General features: G+C 37.8%; 1 protein-coding gene across 10 annotated transcripts in view; it reads right to left on the minus strand.

Annotated features, from left to right (window-relative positions):
- The window catches only part of LOC132908847 (kinesin-like protein KIF13B), a 173455-nt gene that overhangs the window by 132959 nt on the left and 14528 nt on the right, over nucleotides 1-25968 (minus strand). For all 10 annotated transcript variants that reach the window (XM_060963217.1, XM_060963221.1, XM_060963215.1 and 7 more), the window contains exon 2: nucleotides 9111-9198. In XM_060963217.1, coding sequence (XP_060819200.1) covers nucleotides 9111-9198 — 88 coding nt within the window. The remainder of the gene's footprint in view (nucleotides 1-9110; nucleotides 9199-25968) is intronic.

Raw genomic sequence — 25968 nt, forward strand, 5'->3', positions numbered from 1 at the left:
AAGCTGTATACATTGACACATATTATGGTTAACATTGTATAATATGTATGTTAACGTTATGTAAGCTGTATACGTATCTTTACTTTCGTATAATTCGTAAAGATTGGCATATTACGAAATTTCGGTATATTACGAATCTTATCATTGTAATATTCTATGTGTTTAACAAATAATTATTATTATAATACTTTTGATTTTTCAACCAATCTTCTTAGTATTTTCATTGGTCTTCTAATTGAAATTACGAAAGAATTATTGGAAAAAGAAGATGGGATTGAAGTACAAGCTTTTTATAAATATGTTACAGTTTAATTATTTTAATTAGACCAATAATTAAAGATGGTAATTCGATACAAACGATTGCAACTTCTATTAGATATGCGTCGTAACTTTAAAGTAGCTCGTTCTAAGTCTATATTTACACGAAAAAGCTATATGTATATCATTGATAATGGTGTTATAAATAAAGCAGGTGGAGAGATAAGAGGTAGCAGATAAAATTCATCGGACACAAATAATATTTGTACGCTAGTGTACAATATAGCCATTGTTCTGTTCGTACAATGACGTTAGCCAACTATTCTCATTTACGTACTTTCTGAAGCTTTTTTATTGTAAAAGTACGTGCGACCTTCGGACAAATTATCTTCCAGTTTCTATATTCAGAGCGTGATACTTCATTTTCAAGTGGAATACGCTGATTTCACCTAATACTCCATTTTAAATATTCAGAATATTCGGTCTTAATATTCAAACAACGAAAGAAATCTCCATTTAAATTGCAGAATTTCATTTCATAAATAAAATATTTAATAGTAATTGTTTTATTTTTCAATTTTTGATGTACAAACATCTCTTATTCTGATCTAAAAATTAAATATAATTCTAAGACGAAAATAAAACTCGTTCATACGACAATTCGAAACGACGAATAAACTTCGCTCCTATTCAACGAACAGCTAAATCGCATCCTTTATACGCGTTTCATCCGATTTCCCTACGAATTTTCTCACGAACGAGAGGAAGAAAACTATGCGCGATTACTATCCTGCGCGTCGCCGCGAGGCATCGAGGCAAAAAATACACTACGAAGATCAGGAAAATTGCGCAGCGTCGTCTACGCCGACATTTTATGACAAGGAAAACAAGGAAATCGTCCGTGACACAGATGGATTCATAGAACTTGGTGAACGAGTTTAGAGGCTAATCGATGACACAGGGCACATTTCAATCCGAGCGTCCTCCGGCTTCCAATCGGCTCGATCGTTAATAAAACGGTAAATTGCATCTTGACGGACAGTTAACACTCGTTCTCGATATCCGACCTGATTTCTCCACACCATGGAAACGACAGACTCTTGAGTTTCGGCTGTCGTTCGAAAAAATTTCTGCCAATTTTTATATTGGTTATCCGTCTTTTTCTCTTTTTTTTTTTTTTTTTTAATTATTCTACTTACTCGAATAGAATCACTAAGAGAATTATCGAACTTTCGCTATTATTTGTTACTTTTAAAACATCAGGATCATCGATCACCGAACAGGGAATTTCCAAGCAATTTGGGAACAGGCATTCTTGCAACGAAGAGACTAATAACACCAAAACTATCCAATTTTTATCCGAAACATTTTCCAATATAATTGATAACATGGAAAACAATTCAGCTGCAACTCTCGGATGGTAATCGGCCTGTAGAATACCCATACGAGAATAATCTACATAAGAACAAAGTACAAACCGGTAGTATTAGTCAGAAGAATATTTTTGTCGACTCATTAACATACTATTCCGATTTAGTCACCACTTCTCAACTTTCAATCTCGTCGTTCCTCGGGCTATTCGGAATTCTTCTCAATTAGAGGTTTAACAGCCAGTGACTTTCCTGACAGTTTCCTTCCACGGAACACTGTAATCGGTTTCACTTTCGTTTCTCTAGGAAAAACGTACGCGTTTAAGGCTCGGCTACCAACTTTGTTTTCACCTGGTTCCCCGGCAGTTTCGCAACAGTTACACAATGACTAGCGATCATCGAGGAAATATGACGCGGAAAATGGGCCAAGTGTGAAAAGAAATCTTATCTTGCTGTTTCGGTGGAGAAGACACATCTCGTTCTCTCGTTTCATCGTGTTTCGCGTACCTTTTGCTCGTCTTCGTTGCGTTCGTTGTTCCAATTATTCCGCGCGATTGTTCCACTTGCGCAAAACGTGTTTCGAACTGGATGTTTGCGCGCGATAAAAATCTTTCTTCTCGGTCGGAACAAATTCGTACATTCTGAGTCATTCCTATACACGTGTGGGCACGATTGTTGCTGTTTCTTTTAAAACGTTACCAAACTCTCCGGTTTTACGTAATCATAGGCGTTTTGTAACGAGCTGAACGTGACGATGTTCGAGTTTTACACGAGGCGTCGAGAATTACAAAACTCGATCGTAAAGTTACGATTTACCTAACTCGACGTAAATTCGCGAAATTTGGAAATTACACGCTGCTGCATCCTTAGTTACTACTCGCAATGGTATCGTCGTTGCCCCTTCTTGTATCTCGTTACTCTTCCGTCGCTGTTACATGTTAACACATGTAAATAGACAATGGGAAACACGCGATAAAAAGTTTTCGTACTAATTCGTTTTCGATCTTCAAATTTATGTATTCATTTTCGTGACGTTTAGAATCTCCAGAAAAATGTTCGTTCTGTACGAAAGATTCTGTATAAAGCGCGATAGATCGTTTCAAAGAAAGAAAGAAGGAAGAAAGCAGGCAGCAACGATATATTTCGGAAATTGCTTTCTAACAAATAGGCGATTAAGGCCACGTTGATGATTATGTCGTTGTTCTTAACTCAAACAGCCGATATGACGGTAAGTAGCCATCGTAAAATAATTACTGGATGGTCACTTTCCACGTAAATGCCCTTGCCTGTCATCCATATAAAGTAACAGTAGCTTGATATACTGCTCGTACTATACGTAGAGTCATTCTTTGTAAGCTTATACGCTGAAACGATCGTTTATCATGGGAATTATTCCATCTATCAGGATGGAAAAAATTTCCACCCAATTATCAGATCACGTTCCATCACCGTAAGCCATAAACCAATGCCAGAAATCTGGCTACATAAATTACAAAAACGCGAAACTAGAGATATATAGAACCATCCAGCGAACAAAAGGCAACATCACCGCTAATCCATATTTACACGCAGCAACGCTGACTAACTATGGCCACCAGCCATTGAAACCTCGCTGTGTACGCACCGCGCAGGCTGTAGCAATAAATAATCGGTCTTTGTTGAAAACGCCGTGCTGTTCTCGCGCATTTTTCCACAGCGGCCAGTACGGTGCAACAGCATCGGACTTCACAAAGCCCCTTTCCGGATACGATCTCGTTCGATGTATGGTCTCGTTGTGACTTGTGACTCATACGACTTCTCATACGCTTCTGACGCCCCATACAAAACCGTAGAGCTTTTTGCATGACGTCGCTGCTCCTTGCTATCTTGCCAACTAACGCGTATACAGAGCATTCCACGATTTTCCATTTAAAACATCGCCAGCGTGCTATAGAAGAAAAGATGGGGACTATCATCGCGTGACAAAATGTTTGCAAGTTAAAGGGTACAACTTTCCAACTGCAGAGATTCTTAAGGAAGGAACTAATTCCTTGATAAAAATCGGTTATCTGACAGTTATCCGGCCTCGAATATGTACAAGTCGAAGATCCCGTTCCAGTCCGCAGCGAGAACGTTCTATCGGTCGAAACAAAACTCCGACTATTTGCCACGTGTCCAGATGCATTTTATTTGACGCCCGTAGCTCGAGCTTGGAGTAGCCAGACTTCTACAACAAGTCCAAGTTCACCTTTGTAAGTGGAACTTCTATCGTTGCTGCTTCTGCAACACGAAACGTGTGTCTGTGTGCAACGATAGGATCTAAAACAGTTTCGAATCACTTCGAATCTGTATCAGTGTAGATGATGACAATTTCGAATCACTTGCAACTGGATTCGAAGCTTACGACTATGGAGAGTCTTGGCTCAGTTTTGAATCTTAATAAGCCTGGAATCTTCAAAGTGTCTCGATTCTCGCTCATCTTGGAAGCCTTGAAAGTTTAGCCTGGATCGTGCCTCGTCGTCAAAATGACGGTCGACGAATTCATCGAGCCGCTCCTCCGTCTTTGTTTATGTCTCAATAAGATAAGCCGCGTAGAGCCATAGTCTTTAAAGCCTGCACCATGGCCTAAGCATCGCTTCCACTCCTAACTCTCGAGCTCGAAGAATATCGAATATCTCGCATCAACGCTTCCAAGATGATCAACGCTTGAGAGACATTAAATACCTGACAAATCTTAAGAATCAACAGCGATCAAGACTCTCAAGAGTCTTGAGATTCGAATCAGATTTGACGCAATTTGAATTTGCCGCCATATGTGTATATACATTCGAAGCGATTCGAAAGTGTTTCAGATTCCATCGATGGCTATGTGTCGCGAGGCGTCAGAAACCAATCAGTGCACGTATCGTCTGTCTTTAAACTGTTACGATTATCCGAAATCACGTAAGACGATGAAAACCGTGTTCCTACTTCGTTGTGTTTCGAACACGTGCACATCCGTGGAAGCTGATCCTTTTTCCTCAGTCGAACGCGTAATTGGCATCGCTTTGCTCGCGTCTTTAACGTTTACATTTCATAAAACGAGTTCCAGGAGGAAGCTTGGGATACCAACATCTTCTGAAAAGGCGAGCCTTCGTACAAGCTTCTGTATGTCCAAGTTTCGTTTGTTAAACTTGGTAAACTCGTTTGGTGAACTCTTTTACTCGGAAATTTCGATAGGTCTGAACCTAATAACTCGAAGATCTTCGCTCTTCTCTCGAACTTAGAGTTACCGGTGCTCGACTGTATGAAGATGATTCGTGCGACTATAAACACACGAATTAGAAAAGGTACGTACGACGAACTTGGTTTCAGGGCACGCTGAATTTCCAACATGTTTTTCATACTGCATGATAGTTTTTGACAAGCAAAATCCAAAGGTACTAGGTTTTAGGACGCGGTATAATATTACCGTAATATATAAATTGTAAAAATATATAGAAAATATATATAGTATGCAAACTACTATATTACTATATAAATAACAACGTCTCAGTCTTATTCTCGCTTATGCGAATAATGTTTGTATGGAACCTTGTGACATCCTGTACACAGGTTTTCGTGTAAGTACAGACACACGTGTAAGACACGTTTACAACAGCTTGACGAAACGAAATTACGAGGCTGGAAACGCGTTTTCTCTGTGGCCCTCGTGCTTGAAAATATCCACAACGCTCAAGTACCTTCCACGGCGCCATCGAGGCCAAACGAGCACCCTCGTTCCCGAATATCCGACGTTTTTCGCCTCTTCTCGTGCTCACGCGCCAGTTTCATCCACGGGATACCATGGGCGAGCTGTAGTTTTGCGGATACGATAAAGATTCCATGCGTTGAGTGGTTGGCTTTGGTGCTCGAAGATAGGTACAAAAGGGCGTGCCAAGAAATGTTACGCGTTTTATGATGTTGAGTCATCGAGATAGAAAAAGGAGTGGACGTATATGGAAGAATAACGTTATACGGATACGTTTTCACAGATATTGCTGGACGTCGTGATCTCCTTCTCGATTGACATCACAATGGTGTTAACGCAATGTGGTCGTAACGCGTCATATCGTGCAGGGTTTTGTATGTTTAGTTGATCCGGGAATTTTTGCAGGTTGAAAATACAGTCAGTGTAAAATGTATATTCGCTCGGCACTCGATTTACAAAATTACAAAATTATCAAAAAACAGGAAATATATACACGTACTTACGAACCTGCAAAATAATTTTCAAAAGAAAAAGTGAAAAAAAAAAAGAAGAAGAAGATGATGGCTATTCCTGTTGGGAAAATGTTAATAAACATCCAGCGAAAAAAAATAAAATTATAGAATGTAAAAATATACGCGTAATAGTAAAAGTATTCGTATCGTTTCATAGGTCGAAACGTACACAGACACGAAATGAAAAAAGGTCGAGCTTCCTAAAGAAAGCAATCATCCCGTAAATCTCTAACAAAACAATGTCAAACATTGTCGATCGGCTTTTTCTTCTATCGATCAGGATTTTTCAAGTTCCAGTAACAAGATCCAATTAAATGACGCGGCTTATGCTACCAACAAGTAATCTTCCGCGAATTACACGAAGAAATAGCGAGGAAATTCTACTTGCAGAAAATAAGAAGAGGAATTAAGAAAAAAGAAAAGAAACCTAGCAACCAGGTGAAAACGAGCAGAAAGTTGTAACGACCTCGCGTAAGAGAGGAAGAAAGAGAGAAGATAAATCAATAAACGAATGAAACCGTACATGAGAAGCGTCCAGGAAGAGCGTGCGGCTAAATCCTGGCGAAAGAAACCGGAAGAGAGGAGAAGAAAGGCCGGCAAACAAGCGTATTTGAAAAAATAGAACCACAGCCACTGTTTCAAAAGGATTGTTCCCCGTGGCGAAATAGTTCTTGCAGTCATTGTTCTTTTCCTCGAAAGAACAGGCTCTTTTCAAAGGAAAACGTCCCTTTCACACGTAAACGAAACGCCTCTAGCGTGTAATCAAAATGTCTCTTGCATCGTTTTTCCGCCGTGAAAAAAGAAAAAAAAGAGGATATAAGGTAATGGAAAATTGGCTATGTTGCTTCTTCGTTAATTTTAGAATTTTTGGATTTTTGGAAATATAGTAGAAAATTCCTCGAAACGAATGTTAGTCATTTTATTGAATCATGTATGATTCATTTTGTTCCAATATAACAACTAAATAAAATAATATAAAAGGGAAAATGTCGTGCATATATTATTTTCTTACGAAACAAAAGAAACTTTTGGTACAACCTAATAGAAAGTTTCTATTTATAATACCAAAATACATATGTCTCTCGTATCTATCGCAATGATTAACAAAGATTAATCGAATAACAAAATTTCCTCGTCCGTGTTACCAGGAATTAAAAATTTTTCATTTATAACATACTAAAATACGAGTGTTGGAATAAGTGTCTGAATAAATAATCAAAATCACCCAGGTAACAAAAGTTTTTGAATGAAACGATCGTCGAATATCTTTCACCATCCATCGTCCAAGAGATTGCAATTTGTTATTTATCAAAGAATGTGTCAACCTAATTCTACGATAGACACGAAGATCGAATTTGTTTCGATATAATCTCATGGATTTCCATCGTGGTTACGATGTTCGCGTATCATGGATGTTCCAGCAACGATGTTATCTGCCTACGTCGATAAGACTGTACGATCTAATTATCTGACAAATGGCGCCGGTACGCGCATGTATCGTAGTTTCTTCTTATCTGCATCGATGCTGTGGCTGTCGCCTACAAACCCATAATAATCGCCGGAACGATGAATTTTATTTCTTGGTGCACGATCTAACGATCGGTGTTCTTCGAGTTTTCGGTTTTATATGCAGCTATAATTTCTCTAGTCTACGCCAGTTCTTCTTATGTTCTTGTCTTGTCAAGCAAAATTATTAATTTTACTTGCACTCAGGTTTCACAATTCTCATCTTATCTCATCTCACCAAAGTATCGCGCTCATCTACAAAACGTGTACGATAAGACGAAACACAAAGAAGATATTGAAATATTTTCAGCTTGAAAAATATCTTTCAAACTGTGCGATTCTTCGTTGATATAAACGAACGTAAAATACGAATTTTATGCTTCTTTTTTCTTTCGACGAAAACGTCGTATATCCAAAGAAGTTAAGTTTCGGACAAATTATTACGACAGTAGCAAGTTTCTTTTTAACGCAACTAAGCTAGAAAATTTTCTAAACGCACTCGCAGCATCTCTCGTACAAATAGTAGCGAATTTCTTTGCTCTAATCGACGAGGTGTCTCGAATACTAACACAGTATAGATAAAGCAGCGTCTTATCGTTCCTTAAACAAAAAGGAAACTCCTAGCATCCCAACAATAATTCAAAAGCAGATTGCATACTGCTCGATAATTGCCTCGCACGATGCAGTATCAAGCAGGCTCTGATAAGTTTGAATTATGTGCGTCGCGGACAAACTGAAACGCGGAATAAATTAGGAACTTCGACCCTACTGTTGTATCTTTTTTATCCAGAAATTTTCCACAAACGTGTAAATATCCAGTATATATATATAATTGACGCGTTTAATCTGCGTCATAAAACGAACAATGATTGTTAAATTATTCAACGATTCGCATGTATCCATCATCCTCAACCATTATTATTCCCTGTTCCATCGCATAAACTTCCGAATTTCATGTATTTCCGTTGAACGGATAAGGAGGAGCAAGTTTTTCAGCGCGATTACTCGAAAGATAAGAACTTTCGAATGTATCTCATTGGAATTTCATGAGACAGTTACTATCTTATCGTGGAGGAACTCGACCAACCGACGTGAATTCGATGGATCGCGAAACTTCGACAAAAGATTAAGAAGGAAAAAGATGCTCGCCGAGGGAAAGTCAGAATTATGCGGAAAAATTTGAAGGGCTCAGGCAAAAACGACGATCTATATTTTTCCTTCTCTCGGAAGAGCAAGAGGAATATTGTACCGAGTGTCATCTACCAAGAGTCTTCCCATTCCTTTAAACGGAATATTTATCATATTACACGTCAAAATTCCCGCTCTATCGTGTTCGCGTTTTGGTCCCTAAATTTGTATTCCGAGTTGTTCTATAGTATAAATAATACTTTAGAACAATTACAACTATTCGGAATAATTTTTAAAAGTCCGAGCTTCGAAGAACGAGAGGCTGGTCAAAGATTCAGTTTTCTGGGGTTGTTCCAACAACCTCACTAGGTTTAAGTTGTTGTTTCTTGTTTCTTCGGAAAGACGCACTACAACTTGGAACAACAACGAAAAGATTCGACATTTAAGAAATATGGGGTTAACTTCATACAGGGTTTACATCTCTTGCCGCAGATAGGCTCCGATACTCTGGTAAATGTAAACCGAAACGAGGAATATACCCGCGTTATTTCGAGTTTCACTCGAATTCGACGTTTTTCCTTACGAGCTAGACAATGTTGGAGAAATATTCCTCAAGAGATCGCTCACCGTTCGATCTTGTCCATCGTGGTGGGATGCTGCAAGATGGTTTGCTGTCCGGACATCTCGACGACGCATTGTGTACCGAGTTCCAGCTCTGGAAAAATGGAACAACCAGTTAATTCGAAGTGAGCAGAAATTGCCATTTGAATTTTAAACGAGCAGCACGAGACACAAAAGGTGATTCGCGGTGAAAGAAAATTTGACGATATTTAAATTTGTCTATCGACTCCTCGTTTCACCTCTCGAAACAAAGTTTCCTATAGACAAATTTAAATATCGTCGATCGTTGCGCGATTGTATAATGACTGAATGAGAGTATTTGAATTACGAACCGAGGTGCACGCACGGTTTGCTATATTTATAATATATAATTATTCTCAAAAATAAAAGTATATGTATATACACGGTTTTATATAAGTAACAGTATATAATAAGCAAATAGTGCAGGTTACATATTTAATTTTGGTAGTACAATTAATTAAAATAAAAATACGTAACGTGTTAAATTTTGGGCAAAGTTCTAATTAAATTCACGTCTATGTAGACACGCTGTAGATCGAAAATTCAAATGTTCAATCTACTCGAATGATGGAAATTCATTATCGACTTTCTCTTCTATTAATAACTTGCCATCCGAACAATAGGCGTTAATATGTTCATAGAATGAAATCAGAGAATGTTCGATCGATTTATCCAAAACGTTTCGTAACTATCGTGATAACACGGTAATCATGTATAATTAATCGTTATACGAGACCATTTCATTAGGGAAGATATATTGTATTCTATAATATCACAAATTACTCAAATGAGATATGCTTCTGATTGGAATAAATAACGATTTAATCGGAGCAATGATCTTCGTGATAGATAAAAGATCGTAGAGAAATTCCTTGAAGAATAAATGAATCGATTTAAATTAACATCATATACATAGATATATTTAACAATTGCTAAATTAATAAAAATCTGTTTACTGTTTCGTTGTTGCAAGCCTATATTTTCTATGTAACGAACGTTAATAACGTTGCACGAGGCGTGTTTATGACGTTCCTGATGCATAATTAAATATCCACAGCATGCCCAAGGGAATTTATATAATTATAAACCTCCGACAAGCTGAACAGAGCCTGGACATTATTCAACGTACAAGTTGCGATTGGCTATGAAATTTAGTGACGCCATTATGAGATCTCGAAAAACAGTACATACTTTTCAAAAGCACCACGTGTCTAGAATTCCAATTGACTCCGATGTTGAGTCAAAAATTATACGCTGCATTCACAATTCCATAAAACATATGAAATTTGTAGTTTCTACGATCGATAAAAATTTGTCGTCTAGACACATGAATTTCACGGTCAAAGTAAAATAAAAAAGCAATAATCATAAAATGTCCAAGCTGCGATAACCAAGTCGTGAAAATTTTCCGAAATTTAAATAACATTGTTCAAACTTTATACGCGATACTTTGCAGAACCACAAAATTCGCATAATTTATTCCTCTAAAGCGGAGACTGTTGTTTGAACCTGTTATATACACGCGTGGCGAAGTACAAGAGAATATGGAAATAAGGAGAAACGGATCGTGTGTAGTCAGACGCGCGGTGGACGCAAAAACTACTTTCACATGATGATACATATTCTTCGATTGATTAATTTCTTTTAGTTGGATATCGTCTCTGCTTCTCACGGTATACGCGTTTTGTAATTATATTAAACACTTTTTACCCGTGTTACTTGTGCTATGTGCACAAAAAAGTGCGTAAACCTGTTTCAATTGCTCGCGCGACTGCCTCAATTATTTCTTCCAAGAATACTTTTCCGAGCTTTGCGAAATGTAGTAGCATACATCTACGCTAAATATCTCGCAGCTTCTCTATAACTAATAATTAATTTTTCATATTGGTTTCCAGATTTTACCGATTACGACGCTAACGAAATTTCAAAATAAATTCCGTATAAAACATAATATATTCGTAAAAGGTTTCTGTAAGTTATCGAATACTTTCGTAAGCTACTGTATATAAATACCAAACGCAAATACCAAGTTTCTAAATTACAAACATCCACCGTAAGCTAAATTCGATAATAACAAAAAGCTGCATCTTAATCCTTCGCCTCGAGGCTGATGCTATACCTGTTCATATATATATACAGCATGAGTCAGAATATGTGGGAAGTATGGCAAGAGCTGATTCAGCGCACCAAAGCAAGAAGAAAAGTTCGTACAAACATATACTCGACATGAATTTTCGAGTAATGGCTTGTTTTTGTGCTGTAATAGTTGCTTACCTATCTTCAAAGATGTTGCTTCAAGTGATCCAGCTTCAACAGAAGCGTGAATGTATAGCGTCATAGAACTTGTTCGAACAGCTTACGCGAATTTCCTCGTAGCTTTGGTCTTTCACGAAGAGTTTCAACGCGGTCAACTGGCTTTTTACAAGCGACAGATTCTAAATAAACCATCCTAATTGATAATTCGAATGGATTCTCTAGAGAGCGAAGAAACAAGACCAACACCGCCTATCCGTTTGTCAGACGATCGTTGACTGCTAACAAGGGAATGACACACGTCGATTTTGATGAAACTTCGTTTAAGCGTCCGTTACACCTGCCCGAGGAATTTAGTCGCAATTTGTCGAAATAAATCTTGTAACGTAGCTTGAGATTCATAGATCTGTGCGAAACGTTTCTTGAAAAATCCAGTTATTCGTTTAATTTTCGTAAGAGGATGATTTCTTCGGCAAGTTTGTCACACAGATTTAAGAATCCCTCGAGAAACTGTATAACATTTAATTCAATCGCTTTCTTTTCGTATCTTTCGTCGTAGTTTTACGATTTAAATAGAACGAGCGGTTCGGATAAAAAGTTTCAGATAGTTGAAGCTGCCTTAAAATAAAGAACGACCATGAACGAATTACGACTAAATTCTTGGGTAGTTCTAAGGAACACTTGTGCAAAGTTTCATCGAAATCGACGCGTATCGGTCACCTCGAGTAACGTCTAGAGCATCGTAAAGTAAGCTGTAACTGGAAAATAAGGTCATTCCGGGCGTACCATATGTTTATACCAACTTTTCTTCTTGTTTTAGTGCGCCGAAACAACACCTTTGTCGTACTTGCCACATGTTCCGACTCACTCTGTGCACGTATGTACCTACGACCAACGAGAAACAGAGCGAATAAGAAAACATGGAAGCCATACAACTCGTAATGTACAATGTATGTTCCTGCTTGGTAGTCGTAATGCTCGTTACATCCACGGCCGGACATAATCGTATCACACGACAACGATTCGCGAGTAAACATTCGCGCTCGAGTTATTCGAACAAACTGGCTGGTCGGTTCGATCGATCGCGTTTCGGGACGCGAAACTTTCCTGGGATCTCCATATTAGAGGTTTGTGGTAGAACCTTTTTTCCGAGGAAAAATCGTACTCGTGTAAGTTGTTGCGATCGCCAGGAAATCCAGCGATTTCCAAGCGACCGCTTTTATGCCTCGTAAGATCTTTTTCTTCGTTTCTTTTATCTTCTTCTACCGTTTCTCCGACTATTCCGGATGCCGCGGATGTTCGGCTTCTAGATTTTTATGTACCAGGTTGTGCCAAAAGTTTCCTTCGTTTTATACGGAAACGATAGATGTATTTTTTGTTTTATATTATTTTATTGAACGATCCATTTTGTTTTATTGGAAAATGACCATCTGTCGTTTCCTTCTAAAAACAAAAGAAACTTTTGGCACAATGTGATAAATAATTTCGCGAAGATGAAATTTCTCGAGTTCCTCGAACCTTGGGACAGTCGAGATTCGATAATTGTTAAAATTTATCGATAAACGTGGAAAACTTGAAACCTTACCGCGAAATTTGTGGATCGTTTTATAGACTCGCAGGTTCATAGGTTTCTACAATCAGGTTTCTGTGCCACGCTTGTGTTTTCCATTCTCTTCGATCGTTTAATATTTCAAGCATTAACTAAGTCAAATACGTACATTATTCATCGCTATCGATTATAGACGGTCACTGGGAATGATCTACGTACTATAAATGCGACAGTTGAATCTCAAAGACGTGCACAGTCTCGTAAAAGTTTCAAAAGTATACGTACTATACGTGCTACAAGCGAAAGAACTATTTCCTCAAATTATATTTCCTAATGGGATTGTTGGAAGTTTTACATCTTATTAAAAAAAATTCTATCTTCGTTGCCTGTCATCCATTTTATCAATTACTGCCTATAAATCGTGTAAAAATATATAGCAATTTAATTCTCCGGACTAAACGCAAGCGCAAAAAATCGTAAAAAAGAAAGGAAAAGAAATACAATTCGAACGAGTAGACCTTAAGCCACGTAAACCAAGAGGAACCCCTACGAAAGAAGAACAGAAACTAGAAAGAGAAAGGAAAGAAAGAGAAAGGAAGAAAAGAGACGAAATAGAAGAGAATGTAACGACAGACGGGTCCCGGATGATCGATACGATTACTCAAAGCGACAGAAGAGAAAAGCAGAGAGGCGTAAAAGCCAGAAGGGGAACGATGCACGAGGAAGCCATGCATGAGACAACGTCTTATGACAGCCACGAGTCATAACGCTCGTAACATTCAACTGCACGCGCATACGTAATCGCGTAAGGCGGCAAATCCATACTAAACGACCCACCATTCTTCTCTCGCTTTACCGTTGGCGTTATTCAAACGCGTCTCGGCGACTAGAACCGCCGCGATCCGATCGATACACCGTGTACCGTGTGTTCATTCATGACTCGATGCGTTCAATACCACGGGATATCGTTTTTCCTCCCTTCGTTACGAGCCAGCCCTTTGCAGAGGCTTTTCTCTTTCAGAACGCGCGGCGATGATGGTAAATGACGCGAACCGGGAAGGTTTTTACGGTCGTTTGAAACTTGACAAATGGAAAATTAAGTTCTTCGCCTGTGCGAGCGTCTGCGCGGTGCTCGCCAAAGCAAGCGAAATTTCAACACTTTTACGCCCACGTGTCACATGTCACAAAGCGTTTTCAGATTTCGACAGACACCGCTTGAACGAACGCATCGTCGTTAGATGGACAATTTATTTCCACTCATTGATTAGCAATACGTTAATGATTCGTTAAAGCGATCTGAAAATGTATTTATAGAAGTTACGAGATATTCGTTGGAAACGTGTATCGAGTAGGCAACTGGTATGAACGATGAATATAACGACTAATGAATAGTCATCGATAATCATCGAGCGTATCAAGCTGATTTGCCTCGATAGTGGCGCAGCTTACAAAATGTAATCCTTAGAGGAGAGCGTGTTTAAACGCCGACGATAAAACCTTTTCCTTGCGACCTCTCCACTAAATCAGTTAATTAACTAGATTAATTTAACTAGGTTAACTAAATAACGATTAACTAGATCGGTTGAATTGCAACTGTCCGGTTGAGCGGCGAACCCTGAGCGATATTATCCTTTAAGGTGGGCGAGATTAAAAATTTATAGTATAAACGTAAGGATATGAAACGTAAGTAAGAGAGTTTAAGTGTAAGTGTCGGTCTACGGGGTGGGTTTTCGTCAACGTTTCCGCTGAGATGGAGATCTGTGTCTGTCCAATTCTGTGACTGTCCTACTGTCGTAGGTGTCTCGCAAGCGGTGCGTCTTACGCGTACCTGGTGGAGGGTGCGTAGCGTAACGTCCGCTAGCGACATTGTCCGATAGCCTGTCGTCGAGTTCTCATCTGATGTCCAAGTTTATGACACGTCGTTTGCTATCAAACAGATCTTATCGAGCGCCTAAGATGCCAATTTAGTTGTCGACGTGGTCCGAGTTGTAGACTGTATAATGTGCAATGTGGAAAATTCCAAGTTCTGAAAAACAGCAGATGTGCCGTGCGTATCGTAGAATGAGGATAATCTTCTATCCTCGACAGTTTAAAATTCCTCAAAAATTTACGAATGAGATCTTCGAGGATCGTTTGAACGACGTTACAAGGCTGATTTAACGCAAGATATGACATACAGTTATAGCCTTTCACTCGTAGCGTCACAAAAAGAAACGAAGAGCAGCCAGTGGTGTGAAACCAAGGGCAGCTTGATGGCCGAATAAATAATACACCGTTCTACGCGATAAAACGTAGAAACACAAGGTAGACGTTCTAATCGATAAAAGCAAATTCGAAATTTTCCAAGTGGTGCCACTATCAGAACAAAGCAGCGATACGATAAGTATCGAACATAGTCTCTCTGAATATCGAGGTTTATTAACATAACAGAGATAATTGACCGTTTACATATGTTCACGACCTCTGCAAAATATACTTGCGTTAAATATTTTACAACTTCTTCGTATATTACATCGTCCATGTATAACCCATTTTCTTCCAATAGATAACATAGTACAACATAATATGATATTCAATAAAACAATATAAAACAAAACATATGATATAAGCATCTATCATTTCCTTACAAAACGAAAGAAGCTTTTGGGACAACCAGATATTTCCAAACTCGACCAATATAATTTTATTAATAGTAAATTCATTATAGCCTCGTTATGGCATTAACGAAATTTCAAAATGTTTCCCCCAACCATAAAAGAATACAAGTATTGGAATACTTTTACAAGCGAGTGCTGTATTGGGTTGACAACTAAATGATTACGGATTTTATCAATACCACCTAATGACAAATTCCGCAATCGCTTAGTTGCCAACCCAATACCACGAACAGAACGATATTTCTAGAAACGCAAACAAGGAGATTTTACGTATGCGGCCTCGACATGTAGCAACCCTTCACACGACTCGATCATACAAATGCAGACTTTCAGATGAAAAGCTGAGGCAACTGGATCTATAACGATACTACGCCCACCACGTCCATTGACATTTCCATCCGTATTCATTGACGCGAGGTTCACGCACGATCACGCGCGCGCGCGGTGTCGCGCGACGATTTATCGAGCGTGTCCACGCATAGCGATACCCGTCTTGGAACTTCTAATTGCCTTTGTGTTATAGGAGAAACGTGTCGTCGTGTCGATCGTGCCGATCCGGTGCAAAGAACACCGATAGACGATCGACTATTCTAATCAACGTCGAATTCGATATGCAGATTGTTAAAATTCACGGGAATACCCGGTATTCCATGGAATAAATCCATGTGTTTAATTTTTGTGCTCGGTTTTACCAACTTTTGCCAATCGCTAATTTGCAGCGATTCGTTGACTTCGAGTCGGTCGTAATCTTTTCGATATTTTAATTAAACGACAGTTTCGAAAGATTTGGCAATTTTCCTCTATTTTTCTGCAAGTTCGATACTACGAACATTTATTACCAGGATATTTCATAATTTCAGCTTTCACGCGCTAATGAGTTTTACTCGTATAATCGGTAAATAACAAGTGACTACAATACGTAAGGTATCTGGGAATTTTCCTGGAAATAGCGTCAGCATATTCTACGAGTGGATTTAAGAAGAAATAAACGTGACGCACGTATTGCTTGGAAACGTTTCGTCGATCGAATCGACGAATGGATTAATTCGTACAGACGATAGATCGAAATGAATATGATAAAACTTGATTACACCTTGAATAGAACGTAGAAAGGAGAATAGCTGAATCATGAAATTTTGAGATGGTAATAATTAGTTATTACATCGCGTGATATATAGAAAAGAGGATATGTGCACATATTTGAACGATGAAAACTTTGTCGAGGATTTTTCATTTGATTTTACGAGATAAAAATGAATCACAGGAAATTTTCCATGAATGTCATTCGAGTTTCTCTCTCGCTGAGAATAACCAATGTTCTATTATATAATGTTTCATTAAGATTGGTTTCTTTGCAAGGAGAGAAAGAGAGGGGGAGAGAGAAAAAGAGGAAGAGAGGGAGACAGGATGGAGTAAAAGATTATTCTGCTTTATCTATATCAAATATTTTACTTAATCTTGACTTTATTTTATCATTGATATACTTTTCTTTCTAGGGCTTCTTGCGCAATAATTTATCAATTAATAACGTTAACGAATTCACAAGTTACAAGCTGATTCTTTCTTTTTTTTCTTTGACGAGGAAGATTATAAATTTTTCCTTTATTATTTGAAAATTATTTGAAAATATTTGATGATTTGTAATTTGTCAAACTTATTAGTGGAATTTCGTTTGATTTATTACCAAACCTGTTACCGCTATACTGTGTTTGTAAAATTTTATCGATCGCAAGTAGCAATATTTATTAATTCAGTAAGAATCTTTCAACTATTTCTTTCCACACAGATACGATCGAGTTTTCAATCGAAGGAGAGGAATTACAAATTTCATTCCCAGATGCGTTTCTTATCGGAACAAATTCCAGCGAAGAAAGCGAGAGGATTTCGAAGAAACGGAAATTATATGAAATTAAATTAGTCAAATTGCTTGTCCCCTTTATTTTTACATCTCGTCGATCGGTTCCGGTTTAACAGAATCGCTTACGTCCTTTAACTTTGTGATCCCATTGTCGGTCGATGGAAGCAGAAGGGAAAGAAAAGAAAAAGAAAAAAAGGGAAACAAGGGAGGCAAAGAAACAAAGAATTTCAACGTTTCAGGAAACTACGAACAAAGACCAAAGAACCCTCCTCGGACTCTAATTAATTGAAGGGAGGACACGTTGTTTCTCTGTCGCTCGCTTCTTCTTCAAGATCGAAGCAAGGCATCGAGGCAAAGAAGGAACTAATCGTCAAGCGACTAATGAAAATTGAACGAGGCAACTGATGGAACGTATTAATTGTCTTCTGGCGACGCGACCCGCTCCCGTTTCCCAACAAAACGTTCTTGATCTCGATTTAGGATAATCGAAACGATCGTTGAAAACGCAATTGTATCGCTGTACCGACCATTGGTCACGATCATCGTCGTCGAGAGATTTGCATTTTAAATTCCAAAAGATGGAATAATCGTAGTATAGCATCGATCGAGTAAGACAACTTAATCGGACGAAATTGCCAGATCGATCCGTGATTAGCAGACTGCGGATGTTTATCCAGATTCGTAGCTTGATCAACGTGATTTGAAAAGTGAAATCTCGAACGTAGTGCGTATTGGTAGAGGTACATTGATAGACGTGTGTGTCATAGTGAGACAGATGACGTCATGTCGTCTCAAGACGCGTGATAGAGGAAATGGGGCAAAATGATATCGGCAGAGCCACCGTCCGAAGACGTACATAGCAGCATGAGTCACGTAATTTTACTTTGTGCTCTTGTTTAAATAGTTCAGTCACCTTGAGCGATGAGATTCGATTTTGAAAACCATTCTGGCAAGAAGGAAAAGAAGAAAAATCACCTACAGAAGTAGGAACATATCTTGCGATATTTCTTAAATATCGCTAAACGATTAGAGAAAATAATTGATTAATACCTAACTATATTACGATAATTAACAATGAAAGCTGATTTTTCCCTTTTATCTTGTACTTTACATTCGTAAGAATTAAAACAAACTTTACCGCTGACCTTTACTTATACACTAGTATTATATATTTGCTCATACTCGGAATATTTATGTCGTCGATATAGTTGTGGCACGATAATATTCCTGGTATAATATTCGTGAGATGAAAGCGGTAGGAAAATTCTACCACTATCCTCGAAGGAGTTAAGAGTCAACATCCTTGGGAAAACAGTGGGAACAAAGTGAGAGAAAAATGTTCTTTATTGGTCAGCAAAGAGTGACCTTCCACCTGATCGAACGTCTCGAGATTTTCCTCGCGCCGTGAAAATCTCGTCTCAAGCGGGCCACGAGAGCATCTTGAGCAAACATTATTTTTATTTTCTCTGAATCCAGCTGCTGAGTCAGGTAGACAGGTGTTCGAAGCTGGTCTCTTGGCATACGTTGGAAATTGCTCTCGACACTCGACGCTAAAAGTTCGGAAAGGAACGTTCAAGGAGAAACTTCGAAAGTATTTTAAAACCTTCTAAACGTAAATATTAATCACAGAACGAAAAAAATGACAAAAGGTTAATCTATATTATCTTCAAGGATATTACTGTATTTTGAAATACATTTTAACATCTTCTTCAATCATAAGCAATAAAAACCTGTACGACGATATTCCCCTTTAATTAATTCATCCGCTGCACAGAATCTCCAACAAAAACCTCCGCATCAATTTCTCCTCTATGCTAATGCATTTTAATACTTAAACAAACACGCATAAATGAATAATAAGAGGGAAGAAAACGCGACTAATTTGACGCTCGAATTTCATATATTCAAATGCGGAAGGCCTTCTATTGTAATATCAATTTTATCGCTTTTTGTCCTAATTTTCCATTGTACAATACGTAACTGCGATGATAAAGGATAAAGTCAAAGTAGATCCTTTATAATTAGTAACTTTATAATTAGATTACGCGCACTGTGATAAATAGACAGTGTTAGTAGGCGTATGGAGTAGTATGTGTTTGAACGATACTGTCGTAACATACTTTCGAAACGTAAATGTGTTATGTTGTTCAAAAAGTATCTTTCTTTTACAGACACGTCTTTTACAACGACGCATCTTTATACAAACATGAAACCTAATTCGTCAAAGGTTGTAATCTTTATTTTGATAGAACAAAATGTATCGTACGTAGTTTATGCATCTATTATTTCTTTATAAAACGAAAGAAACTTTTCGGACGACCTAATATAAAGGTAAAATGAACTCGCTAGTTGCAAAGGGCACGTGCACGCGCGTTACGGTGAAATTGCAGCTTTTCTTTCGAAAAAAAGACGCTAGCTCCTCGTTTAAACAGCGTTGCTGGCTCTGTGTGCATGTTGTACAAATAGAAGCGAAACTCATGGCGTTCGCGTGTATATTGTGTAGATTGGAAACGGAGTTCGTTGTTTCGAAGTTTATTATTCAAAAAGGAACTTATTTAAAGAAACGAGAAGTTTTACTTTCTGCTTAAAGTATGTACGTTGCGAAATTATGTTTACGATACAAGTGTATACGATAATAACAAATATTATTTTTATTTTTAATCTCCCTTCCCTTGATGATAGATTTTTGATCGCTTGAAAAGTGTATTATCGTAGAAATTGTAGAGAAAAATTTGTTACACCAAAGATATGGTACAGCAAAGAAATATTGTTCCTTTCTTGTATGAAAAGTTACTTCTATATTTCAAAGAAAGGTTTCGTAATTTTTCTGCGGATTTAGGGCAAATTTTCGAAATTCCAACTACCTTCCCGCTTTAGAAAACCCGTTTGCGATTTATTCCTATGTTTCCCGCGAATAAATGTAAATTTCCATTAAACAATCCTAAATAGACGTTAAATAAATCTATCGCGCGTCTACATTTGGAATTTTAATACACTCGTTCTTTAAAAAATATTAGAATTACACGAAATGTATATGATATTCATCATAAAATACGAACAGAGAATATTATTGTATTAATGATATACATACTTGTTTCTAATGGAATGTTCGAATGAAATGGAACTATTCTGACGAGGATATACTGTGATGGTCTGATGATAAGGGCAGTCTTGCGAATCCCGAAAAGATTTCTTTATTAACAATACGATAATTCTACCAACACTGTGAACGTGATACTCACCGAGATAGACGTGTACACTATCCTATGATGTTTGCACGATTAACAGTTAAGGAATAACTAACAAAGGAGACGAGCATGTATTTATACACTTCGTTCGTTCCATGCTTTGAACAAACAAGCAAAAAGAAGAGAAGAAAGAAAGAAAAAAAATTCCAAGGAAGGACGTTCTGTAATCGCGACGATCAATAACGACGCTACCGATTCCTTTGACCTTTCAACGCTACATTTCGTTTGATATAATATTAAAACAAAGCTATAGCGACGTACACAAAAATTCATAATCGATAAAAATCAAAGAATCTTCCAAAGTGTCTACAATAGCTGGAAGATAAAAAGGAAGAGAAGAAGAAGAAAATAAAGAAGTCTCTTTATCTTTCCTTCTGCGATGCTCTTACGGCAGTCGAAGTTTAAACATTTATCAATTAACGAGGTAGAATCGACGAGGACAAACATCGTGATACTCTTTAATACGCGGACGAACATTTATCATGGAAAACTCGACATCCTGCGAAACCAGATGGTATCTGTTGCACGAAGCACGTCAGTCTTATTTAAGGTGCTGAGTTTCGCATCATGAGCAAACGTACGCGAACAATTTCGTATACGTGGGCGAACGTTCTTTATTTGGAGCGCGTTACGACCACAAATTCACTGTCTATATAATAAAACGTGTGCGTTACATTGTATTAAGCGAGACACGTTCTATATCGTTAAGAGCGTTTTATTTATTTCCCATATAACTCATTACCGATGCAATGTCATTGGAAAATCATACGCAGCAGAAGCTGCAGAGATTCCGACCTCCACCGTGCGGAAAAATTGTGATAAGGAAATTAAAAGATACTATTAGGTAGTCCGCAAAGTGTCTTTCTTTCGCAAACGTGTTTTTTACAGCAGGTGCACCTTCGTACAAACGTGAAACCAAGTCTGTGGAACTCATTTCAACAGAATAAAATGGATCGTACGTAATTCGACAAAATAATATAAAACAAAAAACATTTGCGTTTATTATTTCCTTATAAAACGAAAGAAACTTTGCGGGCGATCTAATACAAAGATCTGAGAATTCAGACGTTGCAATCGATGAAAGCGCGATCGTTCATCTCGCGTAGCAATTCGATGTTTGTCGTATGAATTTCAAGACGCGCGTATCTACTATTCTGATATAACAATTTCGATTTCGAGTAAATATTAAGAAATATTTAAAAATAAAAGAGAAACTAAAATTTGGAAAATTTGTTCACAGCAAATGCATCTATTTATTCGATATACGTAGCTACGTATGTTTCATATTTTTCGTAGTAATATCGAGAATTATCGACCGATTTCGATTTCGCGTTACAATTTCAATTCCAAAGGGATATTAAATTATCGGTACGAAGATGAGCACCCCAGTAAGACGCTTGTCAGGTTAATGAAATAATTTTGCTTAACTGGTTCCGCTGACAAGTACCGATGACAAGTTAATAAGGAACAGCTACAAACTTTCCTACATTCAAGCGAGTTTCAATGGTTTCCGTGTTTGTGTTGCTGCAAAGCGAGAAACGCGATCGTTTGACGTCGAAAGGTACGTTTAGAGTTTATACTTTAAACCAAACGAGCAAAAACATAGAGCGAGTATACTTCTCATTACTTTCGCCAGCAACTTTACAATGAAACTACTAATAATAAAGCATCTATTTCTCGAGTTTTCAGGATTTTCAAGAGATTCTCGATACCCTAACAAAACTTTTTTCGCCCTTAATTTGTCGTCTTTTCTATTTTTAGTAGCGTAAGAACATCTTCAAGTGAAATCATCGTTTTAAAAACGAATATCGTCTGTACGAAGCAGCATTGTGTTCATCCGCAAAATTCTAACGACATTGTGGCCATCGTACGAAAAAATTCATGTCGCTTATGAATATTCCACGCTGCGCAACCAACTCGTAACAATTCCACTGGAAATTCCGCAAAGCTTCAGACGACAGAAAAATTCCAACGATGAGAGATCAATTTTTAATTAAACGCCTCGACAGTCCTCGACCTTGATTCATCGAGTTGCATTAAACATGCTACTTACGTAAATCAAAACTCTTTCGCTTTCTCTCTCCCCTCCCCTCTCCTCTATTATCTCTCGTTTGCAATTTTTTAATGAAAAATTCACCAAGCCTCGTTCAGTACCTTTTCAACGAGCAACATCGTTCCCTTCGACCTCTGCAACCGTTTCAAACGAAAGATACGATTCCGTGGGAAAGCGAGTTTCTTTCAGATTTGCCACCTCGAACGTTTTAACGAGTCAAAATTCGAAAACGATGGAAAGGGAAGATGCTATCGAGAAGCTTCAAATGAAAAAGCCTCTGACTGATGGTTCGATGGAAAATGAACTCGTCAGGTTTGAAGATGAAAGGAGCTGCTCGAATAGATGCTACAGCCACTAATTTTCTCGCAAGGATCCTGAATATCGAGCGTATCAATCGCTGGCTTTGTTCTCCTCTTTTAAAATTACGTTTGTCTGTATGGACCGTGAAAAATTGCGCCGAGACGAGGAAAAATATCTCTGTTTTCGCAATTGTCTAAGAAATGCAGCAGCCTTTTATCTTTGTCTTATAGAACCGTTTAAATTGTAACAGAAATAATTAATCTCGTGTTTCTCCTAATTTACTCTATGTTTTATTATAATATATCATGTGTGCGTGTAAAACAGAAAGTAATTGCCTGTGGTTTATGAAAATATTACGTAAATGACCATGGAAAGGATACGATAATTTTAATAGAAAATTACAGAAAATAAAATCACCTGGCAATTCAAACTCTGTGATTCGAAAAATTAACTGACAAATCACAGATAAATTAAGTAACAAATCTTCGTTTAGTATTTATCAAAAAAGAATATATCGTATGAGTATACCATTTATCATATCTCAATGGATATTTTAATCTCGTTCATCCAATTCTTCAATCGCGTAAATAATTTAAAATTATTTATTACATTGGAAGAAGCAAAGCCAGAATTCGTAAGTTTATGAATTCGTAAATTCTCGCAACAGATGTGACCCGTTTGTTCGTTCTACGTGCTACGATATAAGAACGAAACCTAAATTCCTAAATTCGTAAGTTCATGTACTCTCGAAACAAAGCTACACCGTTTATTCACACTCTACTTCCCGCCTTGCCAACCTCAGAAGACAAATCCCAACGATAAAAAACGCTTCCACTTTACCTTCAGTAAGAGAGCGACTCTTAAGTCAGCGCAAAACCGCGACGTAAATTATAAATAATTGCAAACAGCAATCGTAAATAATTGTTTGGAAATTCGGTGCATTCGCCACGGATTCGTTACGATACTTTCCGCGTCCGTGAACCACGTGCCGCGCTAATGGAACTCGTTCCCTCGTTTCACTTTCTCTAAACAACAAGAGAAAACCGAGTCTAACAAACGCGTTCTCCGGGCAACCTCTCTTTCGTGACGCTAAAAAGTCTACACGAGAGGAAAAAACGGAAAATGATAAGGCGCGCGCGCCTTCTCGGCCAGAAATTTTACATGCGAGTTCGATATCTTTAATTCGCGAGCGAGTTCCGCTTAACTCGTCGACGATCGTCGAGCGTCGATGCAAACGGGTCAAGGTAGCGTGAAAACAAGCAGGATGAGAAACGATTTAATAGAAAAGCTTGAGAGAAAAAAGCTCTTGATCTGTTCCGTTTTTCAACGATTCGAACGCTTCGATTCGAAACAATCGTCGAAGGAAAATCCTTGAAATTTAATGTACCGATTTAAAAATTGTTCTCTCTGGCTCTTTTCTCGCGTGTAAGTATTCGTAAAACATTTGATATTATCGGAATAACGATGGCAGATGTTCGATGAAGAAAGTTACAAATATGGCAGAGAAGAGGAGGTTTATAAAAGGAAAGATATGAAATTTCGGGAGTGGAGAACGAAGCGAGATAGATAGTAATTAAAGAAGGGAGCAAAAATTATGCAAAACTTATTATAGTAGCGTTACTAGCGGAGCTTTAGTCCTCGTGTGGCAAATAAAATCGCCAACATCGACTCGCAGTCTCCGCTTTCAATTTCTACGATTTCTATCTTGGCAATAACAGTTTGCTAAAATATAAAATTCAAACGCAGCAGTATATCGCAGAATATAGAATTTCCCGACGTTTCAAACAATATTTTCCAGTCGAATAAAATAAAAATTATTTCTCGCACAGCTCCACGTTTGCCAAATCGTACCGAACAATAACTCGGTTCGTCACAGGTTTCCATTCGTGTGGAAACAACGGTTCAAAGCAGGCTGCAAAAATTTCGGCTAATAGCGAAAAATAGTGCAAAAAAAAAAATAATAATGGAAACTAATTTTGCAAAAATTAAGCATGAAAGAAACGTGTCGATAATTACTTTCTTACTGAATTATTCTTTTGCTCCGTTATTTTTAAAAACGATCATTTAACCAACTAGCGTTCTAACGTTTCTCGCAAAATACTTTTAGGGGATTCATGAAATCGTATCGCTGACAAAAAATATTCCACGCGCAAGAGAACAGCGACCACATTTTCCCCGAACGTGTGTATACGCATTTTCCGTGTTTCCTACGCGAATAATAAACCAGCAGAACAAATAGTTTCCAGCATGCAGAGAACATGGTATTAAATTCCATACGCCGTCATACGAACAAGAGGAATACTGTATCTACCAAACTGATTGTTTGAGAAATGAAATAAAATAGAGAATGGAATAAAAGAATTTCGTAATAGTTCGTTAAAATTAACTTTTTATCTATTTCCTATCCGAACTGCATATTTCCATATAACATTTCCATAGAAACGTTCGATCGTTCAGTCCTTCGGTTTTCCAAAGTATCGTCTAAAATTGGAAAATGGCCAACAACGAATAAACAACGATATTTAACGCTTTACAAATTAACAACGTAAGAGAGAGTCGTGCGGCACCGACCAAAATTAATTCTGCCTTTTTTCACCGGATACTAACACTCTTATTCGAGTAGAAAAATGAATATAACAATTTTCTGTAACATATTGGATGACAACTAAGCGATTGCGGATTTTGTCATTAGGTGGTAATGAAAAAATCCACGATCACTTAGTTGCCAATCCAATATTTCGGAGCCATATCGTTTATTTCCTTTGTTTTCGCTGTTCCGATGCGAAAAACGTACACGTTGACATGTGCGAGTATTAAAAGTTACTTTCTTCGAAGGCAACTGATATTTTGTTTCTCGGACAAACGCATGACCTTTTCTATTGGATTAATTTACTACCTAATAACAAAATCCCCGATCACTTAGTT

The sequence above is a fragment of the Bombus pascuorum genome, chromosome 7 (assembly GCF_905332965.1).
Source record: "Bombus pascuorum chromosome 7, iyBomPasc1.1, whole genome shotgun sequence".
Taxonomy (NCBI): domain Eukaryota; kingdom Metazoa; phylum Arthropoda; class Insecta; order Hymenoptera; family Apidae; genus Bombus; species Bombus pascuorum.